This window comes from Octopus sinensis, linkage group LG20 (assembly GCF_006345805.1).
Source record: "Octopus sinensis linkage group LG20, ASM634580v1, whole genome shotgun sequence".
Classification (NCBI taxonomy): Eukaryota; Metazoa; Mollusca; class Cephalopoda; order Octopoda; family Octopodidae; genus Octopus; species Octopus sinensis.
In genome coordinates, this window is record NC_043016.1 from 20,397,666 (window position 1) to 20,420,519 (window position 22,854).

The following is a 22,854-nucleotide window of genomic DNA, read 5'->3' on the forward strand; positions in this document are numbered from 1 at the left end:
AACAAATGATGATGATGATGATAATGATATACACAGACAAATATTGCCTGTGATGATTTTACAATCTGTGAACTGTATTTATAAATGCGTAGTTATAGAGTACATGTAATGCATGTATGTAACCTGTGGATCCCACATGCATGTTTCTACATGTAATACATTATTCATGTACACACTTATATGTACATGTGTATGTTTATGGATATATGACTACAATATGATGTTCATAATGATTTGGAATATATATATTATCATCATGTGTGCAGCTACTTCTGCATCCTGGAAACTGACTGTTGCTTTAATAATAATTTTGAAAACTCCCTACCCTTCCTCAACCTTATCTGCTTCCCTCTCCCATAGCAGTCGCATATCCAAAAGCCTTTACAGGACTGAAAGAAATTGTAATTGTAATCCATGCTGAAACCTGTGCCTGCTTACAGGAAGCTGTTGGACCTGCTACCTTCAGGCAAACTATCATAATGATCTTCTTTTGAGATGCTGAAAACATCCCTCACAACTTCCATCTCAGGCGTCCCTGATTCACAATCTCAGAGCTACTACAATCAACACTAGCACAAGGTAGGTCAGGTGAGATCATTGAAATGCTTGAGCAGAGGTATGTAAATGTGTGCAATGGAGGAGAACCTCAGTTAGCCTGCTCACCAGCAAGAAGCATAGATACAAGTTCTTCTGAGTGGGCAGCAATGATGGCATAGGTATTCTTTTGGCAGAGGAATGGATGGATAAGGTGAGTGAGGTAGAAAGGGTGCTTGATAGAATTATTAAGCTAAGATTAGTCCTGGTCACAGAAACGATGAGAGAAAGGTTGCTGGAGTTTTGTGATGTAAATGACTTAATAGTTTGCAACACTAACTTCAGGAAACCTAACTGCCACCTTATCACTTGTCAATCTGATGGGCATACTAGGCAGATTGACTACATCTTCACCAGAAACAGGGACATGCGGATTTTCATGAATGCAAAGTCTTTCCCAGTTGAAGAATGTACAACTCAACATAGGTTACTGGTTAGCAATTTCAGACATAGAGATAAAAGCATCCAGTGGCACAAATCAATATGGAAAGGAGATAATGAAAGCTTACAGATCTTGCAAGTTGCTAGAAATTTAGAGATGTCCTTATGAAGCCTTTGATGAGAAGGGGGAAGAGATGGAAATATATGACATAGAGGACAATTAAAAGTTCTTAGGGGACAATCTACTGAGGGTGAAAAACCAAAGGTGACCTGGTGCTGGAACACTGAGGTCAATAGGGCTATAAAAGAGAAAAGAGGGGTTTGGAAAGAGTGGAAGAGTGGATGTAGCAAAAACAACATATCAGATAGCTATAAGAGAAGCTAGACATCAGCTGTATCTAGCTATGGCAGAAGGAGGAAAGAAGAGGTTTGCCAGTGTCTTACAGCAGGAATATCAGAGACTTGAGGTGTTCCAGATTGCTAGGCAGTATGTTAGAGAGAATCAAAATGTTCTGGGAGACAAGTGTGTAAGAACAGATAACAGTATGCTTGCTTTTCGTGATCCTGAAAAGAAAGAGGAGTGGAGGAGTGGAAGAGCTACCTTGAAAGGCTATTAAATGTGGAGAATGAATGGGAGAAAGAGAATCTCCCTCATATGAACCCAACAGCGGGACCAGCTATCCTAGTTGACAGCAGCATGGTAGATAAGGGAATTAAACATATGAAGACAGGGAAGGCCCCTGGTCCATTAAGAGTCACAGTTGAGATGCCTTAGATACAGTCTAGTCACCTGCATAGTTAGCTAGATTATTCCGGAAGGTATAATCCCAAGTCACTGGCATAGCAGCATCATAGTCAGCTGCTATAAGGGCAAGGAAGACGCCTTAGCTAGAAGTAATTACAGAGGCATCAAATTGCTGGACCAGGTGGTGAGAGTTGTGATGAGTGTTATAGCCCAGTTAATTAGGAACAGAATTTGACTAGATGAAATGCAGTTTGGCTTTGTCCAAATAGAAGCACCACTGCAGCAGAAGTTTCACTAAGAATAAGCAGTTGCACTTGGTATTTGTTGGTCTAAAGAAAGCCTTCCACAGAGTGCCTCACTCTGTGATGTGGTGGTCATTGAGGAAGCTTGAGGTAGACAAGTGGCTTGTTAAAGTCATACAAGCCATTTACAGAGAGGCTGTTAGTTAGGTAAGAGTTATCCATGGGTACAGTGATGAAATTAGTGTACAGGTAGGTGTTCACTAAGGCTTGCTCCTCAGCTCTCTTCTATTCATCATCATCCTCCTCCAGGCCATAATCAAGAAATTTAAGACTACAAGCCAAAGGGAACTACTATATGCTCATGATCTGACCCTTGTAGCAGAAACTGTTTCCACATATGAAATAAATTGCAGGTGTGGAAACAAAACCTGGAATCAAAGTTTTAAAGTTAAGTTAGCAAAGACCAAGGTCCTAGGAAACAAGAAATTGAACAGGACTCTTCCTCCTTCAGATAAATGGCCCGGCTTGATATATAGGGAGGGTATAGACAGAAATTCCATTTGATGTACCCAGTGCAAGCTATGGACACACAAGAGGTGCAGTGGAATAGTAGTAGGAAGGTTAACAGAGAAAGTAGTGTTTGTGTATGGAAGATGTACAAGAGCCATAAAGACAGCAGATACATGGGAAACTGGTTTCATCAAATGTCCCAGAGTCTCTCTGAAAGTTGTAGATAATTTCTGCTACCTAGGTGACCAAATTAGCAGTGGAGGAGGTTGTACATAAAATGTAATTGCTAGAGTAAGAAGAGCATGGAGAAAGTTCAGAGAGCTTTTATCTCTGTTGGCAGCCAAAGGTCTCTCTCTCTCTCTCTCTCTCTCTCTCTCTCTGAGTAATAGGAAGATTGTATGATGCTTGTGTATGAACTGCAATGCTACATGGTAGTGAGACGTGGACCCTGAATGCAGAGGGTATGCGAAGATTAGAGAGGAATGAAGTTGGTGTGTTCTGCTAGATGTCTGTGTACATGTGTGACAGGGCACTAGTGTATTGAGAGAAACGTTAGGCATAAGAGGAACTACATGCAATGTGCAAGAGAGGAGACTTTGCTGGTTTGATAATGAGATGGGTGAGGATAGTTGCATAAACAAGTGCCGATCACTTAAATTGGAGGGAAGTTTTGGAAGAGGTAGACCCAGGAAGACATGAGACAGAGTACAGAAGGCTGATCGCAAAATGCTGAACCTCAGGAAGATGATAGGGGACTGGAATGTGATGTATTGTTGTACTCAAGAAGACCCACACACCACAACAGAACTGGTATCATAAAACCAAAGTACCAAATGAAAAAATTGGTGCTGTTGCCATGTAAGAAGCACTGGTGATGGTGTCACATAAAAAGTGCCCAATATACTCTGTAAAGTGGTTGATATTAGGAAGGGCATTGCCAAGCCAAAACAGACTATGGAACCTGGTATGGCTCCTGGTCTTGCCAGTTCCTGCCAATTATCCAACTTATACCAAGCATGGAAAATGGATTTTAAATGATGATACACACACACACACACACACACACTGTGGAGCTTTATCATTGAGCAGTGACGATTACCTGCTCCTGAATTAACATGGAAGTGGCTGAGTATTCCACAAGCACAATTATCTATAATGTATTTCTCAGGGAAAAATTATTATGACTGTGTAACATGTGCACACCTTTTGAATTACAGACACAATCCACATGATGGGCTTCTGAACAGTGTCTGCTTCTGTCTATCCTATTTCACTTGCAAGGTATGGACCAACCTGGAGCTAAAGAAAATTATACCTACCCAAGATAACATGCAAACAATATATTTCCTGGCTGCAAAGTAAACTTGTAATCTTTCAGCCATACTGCGCTTATACTATCCAATCACTCGCATGTGCATTCATATAAGTGAGTGGACAAATGAAAGAATCTTCTAGGAATTACACATATTTTTTAATAATAGTTGAACTCACTCTATATAATCAAAGTTTTATAGGTGTGTAGAACAAACTCATCTCATCAGATATTAGGGAAGATTCAAACTGTTATAACAATATCTATCTGTCTGTCTATCTATCTATCTGACAGGGGTTACCGTGGTCTTTTCCATAGGCTTTTCTTTCTATGGATAAACCTTATCTGCTTCCCCCTTTACACTTTACATCATGACACTGTGATACACGATCCCTATTGATCGGTTTTTTTCTTTCTTTTCCTTTTTTTTTCTCTCCCCAAAAGAGGAAAGCTCTACTTTGTAATCTGTTCCATCTGTGTGCAGCCCTGTGTGGCTAATAAAGAAACATATCTATCTATCTATCTATCTATCTATCTATACAATTAATAAAACCATAATTCTGTCTTTCTGTCTGGGACCCCTGTATTTGCTCTACATAGACATATTATACCATTTACGAATCAGGATGATCCCAGGTTTGAAAATCTGCCCTTCATTTGGTTCTTGAACATCCAGCATCTGGATCTGATTTTAAAACATTTGGGTAACTATTTCTAGCAGGTAAAGCTTGGCTAATCCACACCATCTTAGTTGGCATTTGTCAGATGACATCAGAGATCAAGGGGGAGGCATTCACTTCATTAATTTTACATTGAGATAAGAACTCTGGGACAAATTGACCAACAATTGGAATGCAACTTGGGACTAGAACAATAGAATGATTGCATTACAGAATTAATTTTCATCTGTCCTTAACCTCTGATAAAATACTACTGGGGCATATAGGCATTATAGATATTTTGCAGTCATACTATGTAGCTTTCTTTAGTTTTGGGTCGCAAGACCAATTAGCCCTCTGCAGGAGCTAGTTTAACCCTTTAGTATTTAAACCGGCCATTTCCGGCCCAAATATTCTACTTGTTTTATGTTCAGACTGGCCATATTCAGCCACTCACACCTACCCTACAATGTCATTCTAAAAATAAGCAACCGCATCATCAAAATCTTAAAGCTACAAGGTAATGCATGATTACTTCAAAACAGTGTGAATCAAAAAGCATTAAATTTGATGGAGTACTCTGAATATTAAAAGGTTAAAAGTTTAAAAGACCGATATATATATATATATATTAACACAAACACTTAAATACTACATAAGGCACTTCCATACAGTTAATACCTATCAAATCTCATTTACAAAGCATTGGGCAACCTGAGACTAAAGTAAAAAACAAAAATTCTCAGAGATGCCCCTCAGTTGGATTGAACTCAAATTGACAGGGTTACAAAAGTGTAGTTCTTAACAACGCATCCAGTCATGTGCGCATGTATGTGCACACACATGCATTTGTGTTTCTTTCTAACCTCTAAATGTTTTGCAGTTCACACTACTTTGTCATAATGTCAGCTTTCATAGCTTTTTATAGTCTCAAATTTATTTATGATGATAGAGAAATAATCAACCACCTGATAAGTTGCATTTTGCTCTTATGAAGGTTGGCCATGAAGTTAATCTCTAATGCATGCTTTTTTTATTTATTTTTTTTTTTTTTAGATATGTTTATAATAAATTACACCAAACTTGTATTACCTGCTTAAAACCAGTTGGCATTACCTGTGGCAGTTTTTTTACTTATTGACAATATGCATTGCTTAACACAAACAGTTGTCCATCAGTATCGATAAGGACCTAAAAAAATTACCAACTACCATGTGCTGATTTTTCTAAGCTTCACCATGTGAGTCAAATATCCTAATAAGTCATCAAAGGTAATCTTCTATGAACTGATATCTCATGTCTTTGGTAACTGAGGGTCATCTTGTGAATGTTATAATGGTTGTCCAAAGTACTAGTTAATAATGACCAGCACTGACCACTTTAACCCTTTAGCATTTAAACCGGCCATATCCGGCCAAAAGTATTCTGCCTGTTTTATGTTCGAACTGGCCAGATCTGGTCTCTCAGACCAACCCGACAATATCTTTTAAAAAATTAACAGCTACCTCATCAAAATCTCATAACTACAAGATAATGCATGATTAATTCAAAACAATATGGATAAAAAAAGCATTAATTTTGGCAGAATAATGTGAACACCAAAGGGTTAAACAATGGCAGCTAGAAGACAATTAGCAACTAACATTATCTGAAAAGAAAGCTATGGGAGAGATGAGATAAAAAAAAGTTGTAGTATATGTACTCGCCATCTCCAGATCAAATACACAGTTGCACAATTTGTTTCAGAGTATGCAAATTACTATCTGAAAACTTGTACCTAGGGGTTTGAAGTATTCTCATCATACACATGTGCTGCTTAAATAGAAAAATTATCAAAACCCTAGATTTTCTACCTAATGGCTGGAAATATAGCTGTGTGTGTGCATGTGTGCGCGCGCATGTGTGTGTGTGTTTGTGTGTACAGTGAAAAGTTTTATTTTATCGCTTTGGCTGATTTTAGATTTATGGAATTATAATTCTGCTTATTATAAAATATATGCTCAATACCTTTAGCTGTTCAAAAATAACTGAAAATCTCAAAGATTAAACGATTTTATTGAATTAGAAGAATAAAGTTAATGTAAACTTTTTTAATATTAATGCATATTTTAGGGGTCATTAAAAGCTGAAACAAAGTCTCCTGTAACCTACCTCTTCATTATAAAGCTTGCTTATTTCTTGTTTAATAGGATCGATAAGTTGAACTTGGCCAGCAGTAAAGCCAACTAACAACAAGACACTCTCACATGATGCTGACTGATGATTGAAGTCATGACAAGTAGGGAATGTTCCTTTATAAATCCTTTTATCTATTGGTTTGGTCAGGTCTGCTGCCTACAAATAGGAACAAGTAATAAGGTCAAGTAGTTAGATAGTAAGATCAAAAAGAACATTACAGGAGGTAATAAACAAATTGAAAAAGACAATTGATAATATGGTCAGAACTTTTAATCCTTTTCATGGCATTTTTGAAACACTTATTTTCTTTGTTTAAAAAAATGCAGGAGAGGGCAGGTACTCTATAGATCAGAGGTGGCAATGCTTAAGAACAAGGATGGGCTCACAAAGGGAAGATGGAAGGAGTGTGCAAAACTTTCTACACCAGCCTTTTTAAATCATCAGGGAAGCTCAATCCTCCATTGCCACAAATGTTGGAAGAAATTGCACCTATTTTGATCAGTGAAACTGAAAATGCACTCAAACTGACAAAAACAGACAAAGCTACTCGGAAATATGGCATCACAACAGAGATGTTAAGACACTGAGGTGAAGAGCTGTGGAAAATCTTCATTCTACAATTTGAAGGAGGGTAAAAACATCCTCACTGAGGAAAGAGTCAAATAACATCTTGCTTCATAAGAAGGGTGAAAAAAAAAGATTTTAAAAACCATCACTCCACCTCTATAAGCTGTTTACAAAGATCATAGTCATCAGACTATCAAAACACCTAAACAATCAATAGCTGAAAGAGTTAATAGGTTTCTGTATGAACTACAGTACAATACATCACATATTCACTTTAACACAGCTCAAAAACAAGGGAATGAATAAAGCTTCCTTTGTGTGTCACCTTTGTTTATTCAGGAAATGTCTTTGACATCAATGAAATGAATGCAGTGTTGATATCTCTGGAAATGTAAGGTGTCATGGTGCAATACATTAAACTGCTCACATATAGCTTTGCTATCACCATCAGTAAGGGTTCCAATTAGGAAGGGTAACAAGCAAGGAGATACTATCTTCCCAAAGATTTTTACTGCATATCAAGAAATGGTCATCAGGGACATTGACTGGACAGATGGCATGAACACCAATGGCATGCAGCTAACATACATCTGATTCACAAATGACATTGTACTCAATACTAAAACCACAGACCAGCTGCAGACCATACTGACTGAGCTGGACACTCTGGTCTAGCAGTAGACTTTAAAATGAACTACATGAAAACAAAAAAATATATACGGTTAAAAGATGAAGCACAAGGCTAATGAAATTGAGGATGTAAAGGAATATGCACTGAGAATGGATGCTGAAATCTCAAAGAGAATAAGGGCAGGATGAAAGGTACTTACCTCAATATAGGATGTGTTCAAAACAAAGACAATAACATGCATACCAGACTCTTCAAAAGCAATCTTACATGTGCTCTTATACACAAGTGAGACATGGGATACTATGAAGAGGATAGAACATTGATAGGCAATGATGCAGAGGTCTATGGGAAGATACATGTTAGGAATACCATCATGATTCATAATCCTACTTTAAAATTTGAATTAGCTCATAGTTTTATTCTACAGAAACACAATCTCACTCCTCTCATACAAACCAACCAAATGTTTGCCTTCCCTTGGCTAAAATTAAAGATACCTATCACTATTCACCTCTCTCTCTCTCTAAATTAATCATTCTTTATAATATCAGTTTGCACGTTAGATTAAATTTATTGTCCAATACAACACTACCTCCCCACTATACACAAATCTGGGTCTTGGTGCCTTCAGCCTAATATGCATATTTGTTTTTTGGTGAATTGTCATTAATAAGAAAACATCTATTACAGTTCATTTTTGGATTTGGCTTGCAAGATTCTTTTTGTGAGTTTATGTGTTGAAGCATATACTGTTGTGTCTGGGAAGAGCCATTCTCTTTTAGTGACTTATAATTTAACATATTCACAGGTAAAATTTCCACTTATTTCCTTTTTTATTTTTCTTAAATTTTTGTTGTGTCTTGCACCGGTGTGTGTGTGTGTGTGTGTGTGTGTTAAATTATAAGGCACTAAAAGAGAATGACTCTCCTCAGACACAACAGTATATCTATTACAGTGTAAATCAGAATAACTTTGCTGCTGCTTAAATAAGAATGAAAACACATTCTTTTTAAGATATGATGTGTGGAAAAAAGCAACAAGGTGTCCCTGAAAAATTATTTCATGGTTTGTTGACTGCTTCTTAAAGACACACCTGGCTTCCTTCCTCAATCTAAAGTATGATTTAGCCTACACACACACAACCAAGCAAGCCCAAGCAGATGATATATGAGTAAATGTTTATTTATATTTCAAGTTACAATGGATCAAATCTTGACAAAAGGGAGCAATTTGGAGGGAGGGGACAGCCAATTACATTGACTTCAGTGCTCGATTAGTACCTATTTTATAAATCTTGAAAGGTTGACAAAGTCAACATCAACAGAATTTGAACTCAGAACATAAAGGACTGTAAGAAAATGTTGATTAAGCATTTTGCTTGATGTATTAACAATTCTGCCTCAACACTAATATATACAACTGTGCATGCAGCCATATGAGGTGTCTAAGTAAAGAAAAATGACAGGGGGCACAAAAATTTATGTGAAATCCAAAATACAAACTACAAGCTTTCCCCTTCGAAATAATCCTCTTTGAATCCAACACATTTTCACATCCTTCAGCACCATGCCTCCATGCAGTCGTGGAAGGATTTTCCCAGAATTCTTCCTGGTTCTGTTATCATGGTCTTCTTGAAAGCTCCTTGTCAGGAAAACAGGTCCCTTTAACAACCCCCTTGAGCTTGGGAAAAGGAAAATGTTATATAGATCCAGATCAACACACACACACACAGAGGCACTCCTGAATTACATACCTTAGGTTACAGGATTTTGTGCTTATGAGAATTGTAATGTATGACAATTGATTTCAGGATACAGTCTGTTCTATCACTCTTTTGGAAATTTGTATTAAAAACAATTTAAAACTACTTAATACACTTTCTTCTTAACTCAATGGCCATTTGCATTTAGTTAAGATCAAAGTGTATAGTTAATGATTTCAAAAAATTTCATCATATTACACACATATATATACAGCATACATAGTATGAGTATATAGTATAAACAACAAGCTGGTGTATTAGTTTGACGCTCAGGAAGGTGAGAAAGTCTTTTATGTTTCGAGCCTACGCTCTTCAACAGAAAGGAACACGAGGAAATAATGAGAGAGAGAGAGAGAGAGAGTATGTATTTATGTATGTATGTATGCATGCATGTATGTATGCATGCATGTATGCATGTATGTATGTGTGTGTGCATATGAAGTAAATCAAATCTATTTCAAATAAAAACATAAATAATATTTTAGCGTATTTTAAAAGGTGAATAAAATGTCTTTGACTATGAGGATTTATTGAGACGAAACAGCCCCAACAATACAATTTCCAAGAATAATGCAACCACCACAACACCAACAATACCTGCCCACCATCACTAGCATCTAAACCAATATAACCCACATCATCAACATCAACCCACCGTCTTTTGAATTCAACTGGCTGCAACAGATATCAGTATGTATACTGACAAGCAAGCATGCACATGTGAGTGTGTGTGTGTGTGTGTCTTCATGTCTTGAGTCATAAATGCAGGGGGTGAATTGCCTACAAAAAAATCTGGTAATTAACTGTAGTCATATACTATTTTCTCTTCCTCAGACCATCACCTTTTCTTTTAATCATCATTATTGCATCTCTCAGGAAAAACAATACTCCACTCTCACAAATCAGGTCTCTCTTGGGCCATTTTTTTTTTAACTAACTACCTATTAGTTATGGATAATTAATTGCTACTGCTGTTGGATTTGCCTTCAATTTAAAATGTCTGGAAAGAAGCTGTCGAGTAGAATTAAAGGCAGTAGTGCAAAAAGGAACTGTAAAGAGATTACACTGAATATTAAACTTTGAATATTAAAGTTTTAAAAGAATTGACGCAGAAGAGAAAAGTTATATTGCCAAAACATTAAATCTTGCAACATCTACAGTGGGAACAATACATGACAAGAAAGAGAAAATTATGTCAAGTGCTCAAGAAACTACTCGGTTAACTGTCCAGACCTTATTTTTTCATAGATCATGTGTAATACTTAAAATGGAATGACTCCTGAGTGTGTGGATTGAGGATGAGAATCAGTGTGATGTGCTGATAAACACAATGGTAATTCAAAAAAGAGCCTTAATGCTTATGGCAATTTGCAGAAAAAGGAAGGTGAATCTTCTCATCAAAAATCTTTTTTGGCTTGTAAAGGCTGGTTTGAAAGGTTTAACAAAGAAGTGACTGGCGAAACTATGAGCGCAAATACAAGTTACCCTAAGCAGTTGAAAAATATGGTTGTTGAAGGGGGTAACACTAGAGCAAGCATGAAACGTTGATGAAACTGTACTTCTCTGAAAGTACACACCTGCCAGAACTTTTATTTTACAAGAAAATAACACAGGAACACAATCTAACATAATATGTAAATCAACAGGAAACTTAATTTTGCATTACCACTAGAATTTCAAGAATGCATTATTTCTATAAAGTGAGTAATTCGTGTGTGTGTGTGTGTGTACTAGCTAAAACACTCGACATGTCCGTGTTAATGACTCAGAGAATTAACGGTGGCATCACAAAGCTCTTTATCTAAATTATAGTAAATATTTTCGAAAACAAAAAACACTCAACAAATTTTTGGACTAAGAACACTTTGTAGACCTTTTTACTTTTCTTCATTTAAGAATATAGTTTGATATCCATATTTCAAACACATGTGAATTCAATTCTGTAAAAATTTGTACATAAATTCAAATCTTTTGAATTCCTTTTCAATTTCTGATTAAACTAACCCTTATCCTAACTAAAAATTATAACCCTAAATGCTAATACAAAACACTAATGTTAAATGCTAACTCTCAGCTCTTACCTTAAAACTTAACTCAAGATCCTAATCCTAATTTTATCCCTAAAATCTAAACTACAATACTAACCCTAGTATTAAATCCTAAACCAAACCCCCAGCACTAGCCCTAATTTTTCTGTGGAATTACGATCTCCTATGATTGAAATGTATACTTCTAAAGAAAATCAGCAACATTAAAATAATTACTGTACATAACTTTAAAATTAAGCAGGACAAAAAAATGATAAGCAATTACAATTTTGAAAAACTTTATTTGCAGAATTATAATATCTGGTATGTAAAACAGAAAGTACACACAATGTGCACACATGCACACACACAGACATCAGGGTTACCTGATATTACTTGAGAGCCAACCACCATATGACACTGTTTTGCCATACTAAATACATTTTTGCATTTCATTTTTAAGATTCCTATTTTCAGCCCATGACCTTTCACCTCTTAATTGTGTTAGTTGTTCATCTTATTTACAATTTATTCTAAATCTAGAATTTTCTTATAAACAATATTACACATTTTTCCAGAAGGAGCATACATAAAAAGGATTACAGAACTCTCCCTTTCTGTAAATGTCCAACTGCAACAATTTACACATGTTTTGCACATAAAATCCAGGAAGACCATTTTTTCAATTGCATAATTACAATTAAGATCATAATTAAATTCTACACCTTGCCATTGAAATCATCTATACTTTTCTGCTGATTTTCTCTAGAAAGCTATTTTTTAGTCGTATTTTTCACTCGCTTTCACTCTCTTGTTTTCTATTTATTCTACCATTTTCTCTTCTTTTTTGCAATCGTTATTTCTTTGTCATTTTTATTTCTATTTTCTTTCTTTCTCTGCAATTTTATTTCCCTATCTTTATCACCTTCTTGTTCTCTTGTCCTCCTCTCAAAATCCCTCATTTTTTTGCAACCTAACTTTCCAATGGTTTTTACTCTCTTCAACAGTTTTCAAACTAAGTGTTTGGATTCTCATTCTTTTCTCTGTCTCTTTCTTGTTTATATTTCATTTACTTCTACATTTCTTTCATGCTCATGATTGTTTATAGGAAAGGGAGCATTGTAATGGCCGTTGACAATTTCACCACTATATAATACTGAAATCTCCCTTTCTGTGAATGTCCAACTGCAAACAGTGAACAGAGGAAGAATAATTTCATCGTCATTTTTGTGATGGACCCGAATTGCAACATTGTACAATTCACTAATAGCAGCTAATTCAACATTATTGCTGTATGTTCCAATCCTATTCATGTATGCAAGCATACATGAGTAGAGTTGGAACATATTCCTGCATTGTACTATTAGGAATAAAAGAATGAAAATACTTCCAATTATTGCACATGTATTGTACGGATTCTTTCTGAAGAGTTTGGTAATTTCTGTTGTTTTTGAGCAAGAATGACACGGCTCTGAACGTACAGCTACCACCACCCATGACTTTAGTAAAGGGGTGAATAAATAAATTAACGTAATTACTCTTTTACTTGTTTCAGTCATTTGACTGTGGCCATGCTGGAGCACCGCCTTCGAAGTGGTGAGTTGGGCTACTATTTAATAAAATGAGAAGGGTGCAAGAGCGATAGTATGAGAGGAAACATAGTGGCATAGAGAGTGTGGCTGATACCAAGGAAGGGGAGGACAGAGTTATGTAAGTGACAAATACGGCATAGTAATGGGATAGTAATGTTAATACAGTTGTCATTCAGAGATACACGCATGCTTTCAATTTGTCTTTCTCTCTCGCTCACGGCTCTTTCTCTCTGTCTCTCATTCTCTTTCTCTCAGTCCATGTCTGTCTCTCTGTCTGTCTATCTCTTTCTCTAACACACACACATTGAGAGAAAGAGAGTGAGAGATAGAGAGAAAGAGCTGTGAGCGAGAGAGAAAGAGCCACCAGCGAGAGAGAAAGATTAACTCATATATCAATGCATCACTGTAAATATATATATATATAAACTTCAACACCTTTGGATACACTGAATTTGAGGGAGAAGATGTCTCTCTTCACCTCTTTCTTAAAGACTTGCATTGTTGTTGAATGTTGTGGGGAAAGCTATTGGAGATGTCGTGGATCCTTGTCACCTCATCACTAGAACAGGTTAGGACAAAGGCGTCACCAATGTAGCTTCGGTATAAGGTGATATGCCAGTTAGCATTGAGGGCATTGCATTCCAGGTCATCCAAAGGGTAATCAAGATCTCATTGAAGCTGGACCCCTTTAGGAGGCCGCTATATTATCAATATGTGCTGTTTTTGTACTGCAAGTAGGTGTTGTTGGTACAGAATAGAAGGATGAACCTGAAGTTTTATAGGTAAAATATTTTTCTGGGAATGAATTACAATTTATGACATTGCTACTATGGGAAATTACTGCTCTGCTTTACAAACTTTACAAGCAGTCTCTGAGAACAAATTAACTCGTATATCAATGCATCACTGTAAATATATATATATATATATATATATATATATATAAAAGAGGTGAGGACCGAAATCCTTCAAAGGGATGTCAAACATCCAAGTCCACCAGCACAATCCAAGTAAAGAATATATATAAAAATATATATTCAGTATTTGCAAAAACAGTAAATGAAGTATAAGGAAAGGAAAGCTTGTAGGTGTAGACCAACTTTAATTCATAATCCAAGATGGTACAGAACCAACATACATTCTACAGATTGTTTTGGAGTCTAATTAATTCCAAAGACAAAAATGAAAAACTCTTCATGAAATAAAAATTAGATTCTTCGTCAGGAATTACATACTGGCATGAATAATTACGACCAACAAAAATATACAAAGACCTTTCATAGCCCAGACAGGAACGAACAAATGATAATAACATATAACAAAAAGTAAAAGGGATTAATGAATCCAGGCAGATATCTATAAAACACTCAGTGTTAAGCAAACTTGGTTAACTATATAAAACAATCAGATACCAATAAATACAAATAGAATTGACATCCTAGGTAATTCCTCATGTATAGCAAGTAGAACCAAATATTGCTTAGAAAGATTTCAGGAAATCCGGAGTAATTGACAACATGAACATGAATAGAGAAAATCACATCTCTTATTGATGATTATACCATACCCTAGCATATTCATCTCGCCAAAAGTGCCAAGAGTTTTATTAATGATAGAAAATGGTGCATCAACATAATGGAAGAAAGCATTGATAAATGTCAGCAATCTAGTAAATATATGTACATACACAGAATGGAAGCACTTGAAGAATCAGATATGGTTGTACTGTCTCGTTTGAAAATAACATACACATAATGTCTGTGTGTATATATATAGGTTGTAAATGTAGGGATAAGCAAGTTAGGCAGGTTAAAATATAAAGTATATTAAAACATGGAATATAAAAAAATGTATGTATATATGTTTACATACAAAAAGGTCCAACTTACGCAGAATACAAACGATATTCAAGATGGAGATCATCTAATCCTACGATGGAATCAATCTACAGACATTATCTATATGGACTACCAAGCCCCCAGAAACAACTGATGGATTTGTAATACATTTCTTCAACCCCTTTAATTCTCTATATCATTTGTATTTTGTGTAAGCTGGACCAAAAGGTATGTATGTAAACATATATACCTTTTTAATATTCCATGTTTTTTTTTTATACTTTATATTTTAATCTGTCTAACTTGCTTATCCTCATATTTACTTATATACCCACTCAAGTTTAAATCTCTTGAGCACTACAATGTATTCTATATGGAAAATATCTGATTCTCATCTATGAACTATATATATATATATATATATATATATTATATATATATATATATATATCTGTAAAATAATATGTGACAATTATTCAATATCATCCTTTATTTACATAATATTGAGGTCTCTTTCTTTCTTTGTAATCTTACCGTTTTTACCAATATATATACATATATACATACATATATACATATATATATACATATATACATACATATATATATATACATATAAATATACATATATATATACACATATATATATACATATATATATACATATATATATATACATATATATACATATATATATACATATATATATATACATATATATACATATATTGGTGAATTGAAGAAATGGAGCTGAACGCAGATTGAACAGAAATCGTTTTATTTCATTCTACACGTGTTTCGAAAGGCACAAATTACCAAAATCCGATTGAATAATGGGACCATATTGTGTCTTTCTCTTCAGGAAGAAAAAAGGAAATCCGTTGGAAAAACAAAAACAGAACAGAGGCAGAGCAAAAAACAAATCGAACTGTGCTCCTAAGAGCCCATGGCGAAACTGTTTATCAGTTATGTTGAGAACCGGTGGCTGAGAATTCAACGGGTCAGGCATCGGTCAATCGTGTGGGTGAGGGTGTATAGATGTTCTTTGTGACCGAGAATAAAGTTCTGACTATTTAAAGAATATTGGATTGTTTATAAGGGGCGAGAAAAAATCTATAGAGACGTGTGTGTGTGTATACTGTTCTATATATGTGTGTGTTGGCGTAGGGGTAGAAAACATTTTTTGTGTACGTGTGTGCGTTTGATCGTTCGGCTGTCAGTGGCTACTGCCGTGATAGCCGTTGGGTGGCAGAAAGAAAAAAAATAAAGAAATTATATATATATTATGTTTTATGTGTGTGTGTGTTCATCTAAGCCTGCCTTGACAAGGAAACCCCCCGCTGTGAAAAAACAAGCCCCGTTTGTCTTACAGGAGTAATTTCCCTTGCAGTGGTTAATTGTAGATATCTTAAAAGCTATTTCAGAATTTGTTACCAAGGGCTATGGGTGCCGGTCTTATTTATAAACGCTATTTAAAGGCCAGATAAGTGTAACGCCGCCAATGGGGGCATCGAAAAGCCGACTGTAAGAGCCCGTTTACCATCCGGCCTCTGGCAACAAAATATGGAAGAGTTCGGAGACACAAAGGTTGCACTGTCTTCTGCCCCTATCAAATGGGAGGGCACCGACAAAATTGACCATTCCAGCCTATAGCTTAAGTTCGCATCCTTCAGTCGCCATATTAGCTTACTGAGTCCCGTGGTCTGGCGCTTGTTCACGTCCCGAAAAGTTGCGTAATGGTTGGAGACACGCAAAGACAATCTTGAGGATGATGCCCCTATATAAGTGAAGGCATCTGAGTCCGTGTAAACCTTGCATTGGTAGACGGCGTTTTTGATCTTGGAGTTCGCCGACGTGAATCTTACTCTGCCAGGATTGGTTTCTGAAATTAGAACTGCGTTCCTGTCACTATATTCGTTCCGAGACCTGCAGCCGCTTACTACTCTATTTTCCACTACGTCACTATTAACTATAGGAATAACCCCTGATTCTCCACTATCTATCAGAGTGCTGTCATTGCTACTGCCCGTGGTACTGCTATTGCGGGAAATGATGCTGGGGATGCTAAGGGGCTCTCTACCCTACTCCCATTGTTACCATCAACCACAACACCCCTATTTATAACTATACCCCTAGTGGGTACTCCCTGGCTGGAGCTGAGATTATGTGTCACTGTACTGGCTCTCATATCATTATTACTACTATAATTATTCCTACTGAGCATTAAACCGGGAGCGGAAGAGGCTGTGCCTCCGGAAAAGGTGATAGGGTCTTAGTAAGTAGCCTATTATTATGGGAGGCGATTATCTGGGCGAGGTTTTTAGTGTTGGAGAAGCTAGCTATCCTAACTTATGTGAGTTAACCGTGGAGTAATATTTGGAATTTTGGGGAAGTTATTGGCGATGGCTTGTCTAAACATGAGGGGGAGGTTAGTTCTAATCTGCTTACCAAAGGGGATTACAAACCATATATGCTTATTCCTATCAGTGTGATGGGTCGGGACGCCAGCTCTCGCATTTGGGTGGGTGATTCTCGGATGAATAACGGGTCTTGGGTTAGTGTAAGACCTCCCGGACCGATAATTATCCTTGTTCGCTAAATTAAATGCGGGAGCGACTACCCCGGTATCCGCCGCGCTCCCGTCCTTACTTAAAATGTTAATGTTATTATATACGGCCCTATCCTGATGACCGAATGATGGCATCGGAAGGGCCGGATCAATATAAATTACCTTCTGCCTATAACCGGCCTTGGATAGTGCGGCGTTATAAAAATCCGTTTTCTGCATAAAAATATCGGCACTGGCGGACAAGCCAGACAATCTTAGAGAGATGTTTTTAACCAAATTGTCTGTTACGGTTTTGGCATGATTTGAGAAGACACTGACATACTTCAAATTAGTGGAAGGCTTATGGTAAGGGCAGTATGAGTCGCTATTAAGGTTAAGTGTAACGTCTAGGAAATTAGCCTTGGTGAGTTCATTATCAAAAACTATACTCATGCCCATTCTATTAAAAAACCTAGCTAACCTGCTCTTAGTTTTCTGCACTATTCTGTTCGTGGTGTTTTGCAGGTAAAAAGACAATCGTCACGATACAGGCCGCCCGCGATCTCCGGGAATTGATCGGACAATTCGTAGAGAATATATATTCCGACCAAATCGGCTATCTGCGCACTATCCGAACTACCCATAGGCACATCAAATTCATTGGGAGTATCCTTACGGATCCACAGCTTATTATCAAACTTAATAAACGATTTCCTGGCAACTAAAATGATATCTATCTCTTCTCTGGTGAGGCCTGCCTTGTTGTGTGAGCATGCCAGAGGGCCTTATTTAGCACACTAGGGTTAATCGAGGGGTAGAAGCTGGCGATATCAAACTGAATGAACCTAGTACGGTTCTTATTGGGGATGGAGAGAACCACTTCACTACCTGCGAGGAGTTGGCCCAGAGGCTGAGCTTCAGCTTGTTACTAAACTAGGGATATATTTATCTAAAATGTACTTACTGATTATCCCGATATCAGATCTAGCAGGGCATATGAGTCTTAGCGCTGGGTTGGTGTGGAAGTTAGGTTTATGGTCCTTCACTATAAATCTGGGTTGCTGGGGCTAAGCGGCTGAGTTTCATTTGAATTCGGTTGTTTAAATATTATATCCTTAATTTCCAAGTTTACCTTCCTCAGGGTACTCCAATTGGTTTTTTATAACTTTTCTTGATCTCTTTACCGAGTAAATCTAGGTACTGCTTAATGGGCATCTTGTATGTGTTCCTGGTCTTGTCGGACTGGACCAGGACTCCGTCCGTTCTATTAATGTCCTGGTAATTTTATCTAGGTATCTGAGGTGGGCATTTCTCCTGGGTGACTTCCTGACTTAATCTTTCTAACTATGTCCCACAAGTCGTCCTCAGACTTCTTCAGTCTTGGGTTCGGTGGCGGCGTATCCAATGTTTTAAAAAGCCGGCCGTATTCGGACGATGCAGTTGTCCGGTTCGATTTTAGATCTTCGTTCTCGTGGAAGAAAATGAGCCATCTTATCCGGTTTATGAATGCGTTGGTTTTACAAACCAACTCCTTAAGGAAGGCATCCTTTGGTGGTATAGAAAATCCTTAAGGGACGCATCAATCTCGAACAACTCCATTATTGGCGTCGGTTAAAGTAGCAGTTTCTTGACGAAGCGGTATGTATTATGTGAAATAGAAAGATGAATAATCTTGTAGTAGATTAATCAAAAGTTTAACCGATACCTTAGTAGCAAAAATCACAGCAGTGAACAGCACGGTTGGAGGTACAACCATCTGGCGTTGCAACCGTGCGTTGGTGCGGATAATTGAAATTAAACATTATTGGTGAATTGAAGAAATGGAGCTGAACGCAGATTGAACAGAAATCGTTTTATTTCATTCTACACGTGTTCGAAGGCACAAATTACCAAAATCCGATTGAATAATGGGACCATATTGTGTCTTTCTCTTCAGGAAGAAAAAAGGAAATCCGTTGGAAAAACAAAACACGTGTAGAATGAAATAAAACGATTCTGTCAATCTGCGTTCAGCTCCATTCTTCAATTCACCAATAATGTTTTAATTTCAATTATCCGCACCAACGCATGGTTGCAACGCCAGATGGTTGTACCTCCAACCGTGCTGTTCACTGCTGTGATTTTTGCTACTAAGGTATCGGGTTAAACTTTTGATTAATCTACTACAAGATTATTCATCTTTATTTCACATAATATATAACATATATATATATATACATATATATACATATATACATACATATTACACATATATATATACATATTACATATATATATACATATATACATTATATATATACATATATATATACATAATAAATACATATATACTATATATATACATATATATATACATAATACATATATATATACATATATTATTACATATATATATACATATAATACATATATATATACATATATACATACATATATACAACATATATTACATATATTTATACATATATATACATATATATATACATATATATATATCATATACACATATATATATACATATACACATATATATATACATATATACATATATATATACATATATATGTATATGCAGTTCAGCAAAAGAGACCGATAGAATAAGTACTAGGCTTACAAAGAATAAGTCCTGAGGTTGATTTGCTTGACTAAAGCCTGTGCTCCAGCGTGGCCACAGTCAAATGACTGAAAAAGTAAAAGAGTATGTATATATATATATATATACTCTTTTACTTGTTTCAGTCATATTATTATTATCATTGAGGCAAGTGAGGATCAGAATCGAAATCGATCAATGGAAATTGCAGATGTGTACCAGTGCCGGTGGCATGTAAGAGAACTTTCCGTTTCGCGACCGTTGCCAGCACCGCCCCGTTTCGTGTCCGTTGCCAGCCTCGCCTGGCCCTCGTGCGGTGGCACATAAAAAGCACCATCCATTCGTGGCGTTGCCAGCTCTGTCTGGCACCAGTGCGGGTGGCACGTAAAAAAGCACCACTACACTCACGAGAGTGGTTGGCGTTAGGAAGGGCATCCAGCCAGATGTAGAAACACTGCCAGATTTGACTGGGCCTGATGAAGCCTTCTGCTTCACAGACCCCAGTAGAACCGTCCAACCCATGCTAGCATGGAAAACGGACGCTAAATGATGATGATGATGATGATGATGATATATATAATAATAATATAAATATTGGAATTAAATCCAAACTTACAGGGAAAAATCAGATTTAGGATTGAATCCAATTTTATAGTAAAATATATATTATATTAATTAGAGACAAAACCACTATTATGCAAATCAAACTAAGAAAGATTAATCAATACATAAATCAATTTATATTATTTAAAATTTAACAATTATTAATATCCACTATGATCGTTTCATGTCTTCTTTCCATCACATCTTGAGTAGTACATTTTCAGGTGGTTCAATCTAAAATATAATCAATATTTTAAAGATATAAATAATCTATATAATCTAAAATAAAAATTTACTTATAATAAACTCTATTATTTAATATGATTATATCGAAATCGACTATAATGTTAAATATTAACTTTAATTTATAAGGTAGAAAATCCATATTCTAATATCCATTTTAGTCTATATCTACTTATATAGATATTTGAAATGACTAATATATATAAATTATCAATGAAAAAATATATATATATAAATATTATAATCAAGATCTAAAATAATCTCTATAAACGATAGTATATAATGAAAACCTAATATATTTAATTTCTCATATTTAAAGATGAAATAGCTAATTTCAAAATACAAAAAATATATATACATGCTCACGCTCATATATATATGTATGTATATAAACATATATAAATACGTACACAAACACACACACATATATATATATCTATACATACACATATAGACATGGATATATTTTATAATGCAGCCCTATACTTCTACACATTACTTATGCATACTCGCACACACACACACACACATACAATCACTCATTCATAAACGTATACTCTCAGCAAGACACTAATACAGAGGAGAAATAACATCCAGTAGCCGCAGATACTCAACCACATACTTATAGAAATATTCCATTCTTAGTAATATAGTATTAAATAAATACTATAAGTACTATAAACAAAATTATGAATGGGAATAATTATCTAATATAAATAATGCTATTAAATTAATTTAATTTAATTTAATTTAATAGCATAATTTTATTAGATAATTATTCCCATTCATAATTTTGTTTATAGTACTTTATAGCTTATTAATACTATATTTACTAAGAATGGAATATTCTATAAGTATGTGGTTGAGTATCTGCGGCTACTGGATGTTATTTCTCCTCTGTATTAGTCTGTCTGCTGAGAGTATACGTTTATGAATGAGTGATTGTATGTGTGTGTGTGTGTGTGTGTGCGAGTATGCATAAGTAATGTTGTAGAAGTCTAGGGCTGCATTATAAAATATATCCATGTCTATATGTGTATGTATAGATATATATGTGTGTGTGTGTTTGTGCACGTATTTATATATGTTTATATACATACATATATATGAGCGTGAGCATGTATATATATTTTTTGTATTTTGAAATTAGCTACTTCATCTTTAAATATGAGAAATTAAATATATTAGGGTTTTCATTATTATCGTTTATAGAGATTATTTTAGACTTGATTTTGATAATATTTATATATATATTTTTTTTCATTGATAATTTTATATATTAGTCATTTTAAATATCTATAAGTAGTAGATATAGACTAAAATGGATATTAGAATATGGATTTTCTACCTTATAAATTAAAGTTAATATTTAACATTATAGTCGATTTCGATACATCATATTTAATAATAGAGTTATTATAAGTAAATTTTTATTTTAGATTATAAGATTATTTATATCTTAAAAATATTGATTATATTTTAGATTTGAAACCACCTGAAGAATGTCTACTACTCAAGATGTGCGAAAAGAAGACATGAAACAATCGTAGTGGATATTAATAAGGGGAAATTTTAAATAAGATAATTAATTTAGTATGTATTGGATTAAGGTCTTTGTTGATTTGCATAATAGTGGTTTTTGTCTCTAATTTAATATAATATATATAGATAGTATAGATACTCTTTTACGTGTTCAGGCAGGTTATATTATATTAATTATTATTATTTTATAATATTAGTATATATATATATAGACTCCTTTTACTGTTCCAGTCATATTAGTATTATCATAATTATTATTATTTATATATATATATATATATAATATA

General features: G+C 35.3%; 1 protein-coding gene across 3 annotated transcripts in view; it reads right to left on the reverse strand.

The window, feature by feature from the left end:
* Positions 1-22,854, reverse strand: part of LOC115222615 (WD repeat-containing protein 20) — a 132,583-nt gene that overhangs the window by 108,685 nt on the left and 1,044 nt on the right. For 2 of the 3 annotated variants that reach the window (XM_029792918.2, XM_036511733.1), the window contains exon 2: positions 6,595-6,777. The exons of the other annotated variant lie outside the window; for it this stretch is intronic. In XM_029792918.2, coding sequence (XP_029648778.1) covers positions 6,595-6,777 — 183 coding nt within the window. The remainder of the gene's footprint in view (positions 1-6,594; positions 6,778-22,854) is intronic. 3 annotated transcript variants of the gene reach the window in all.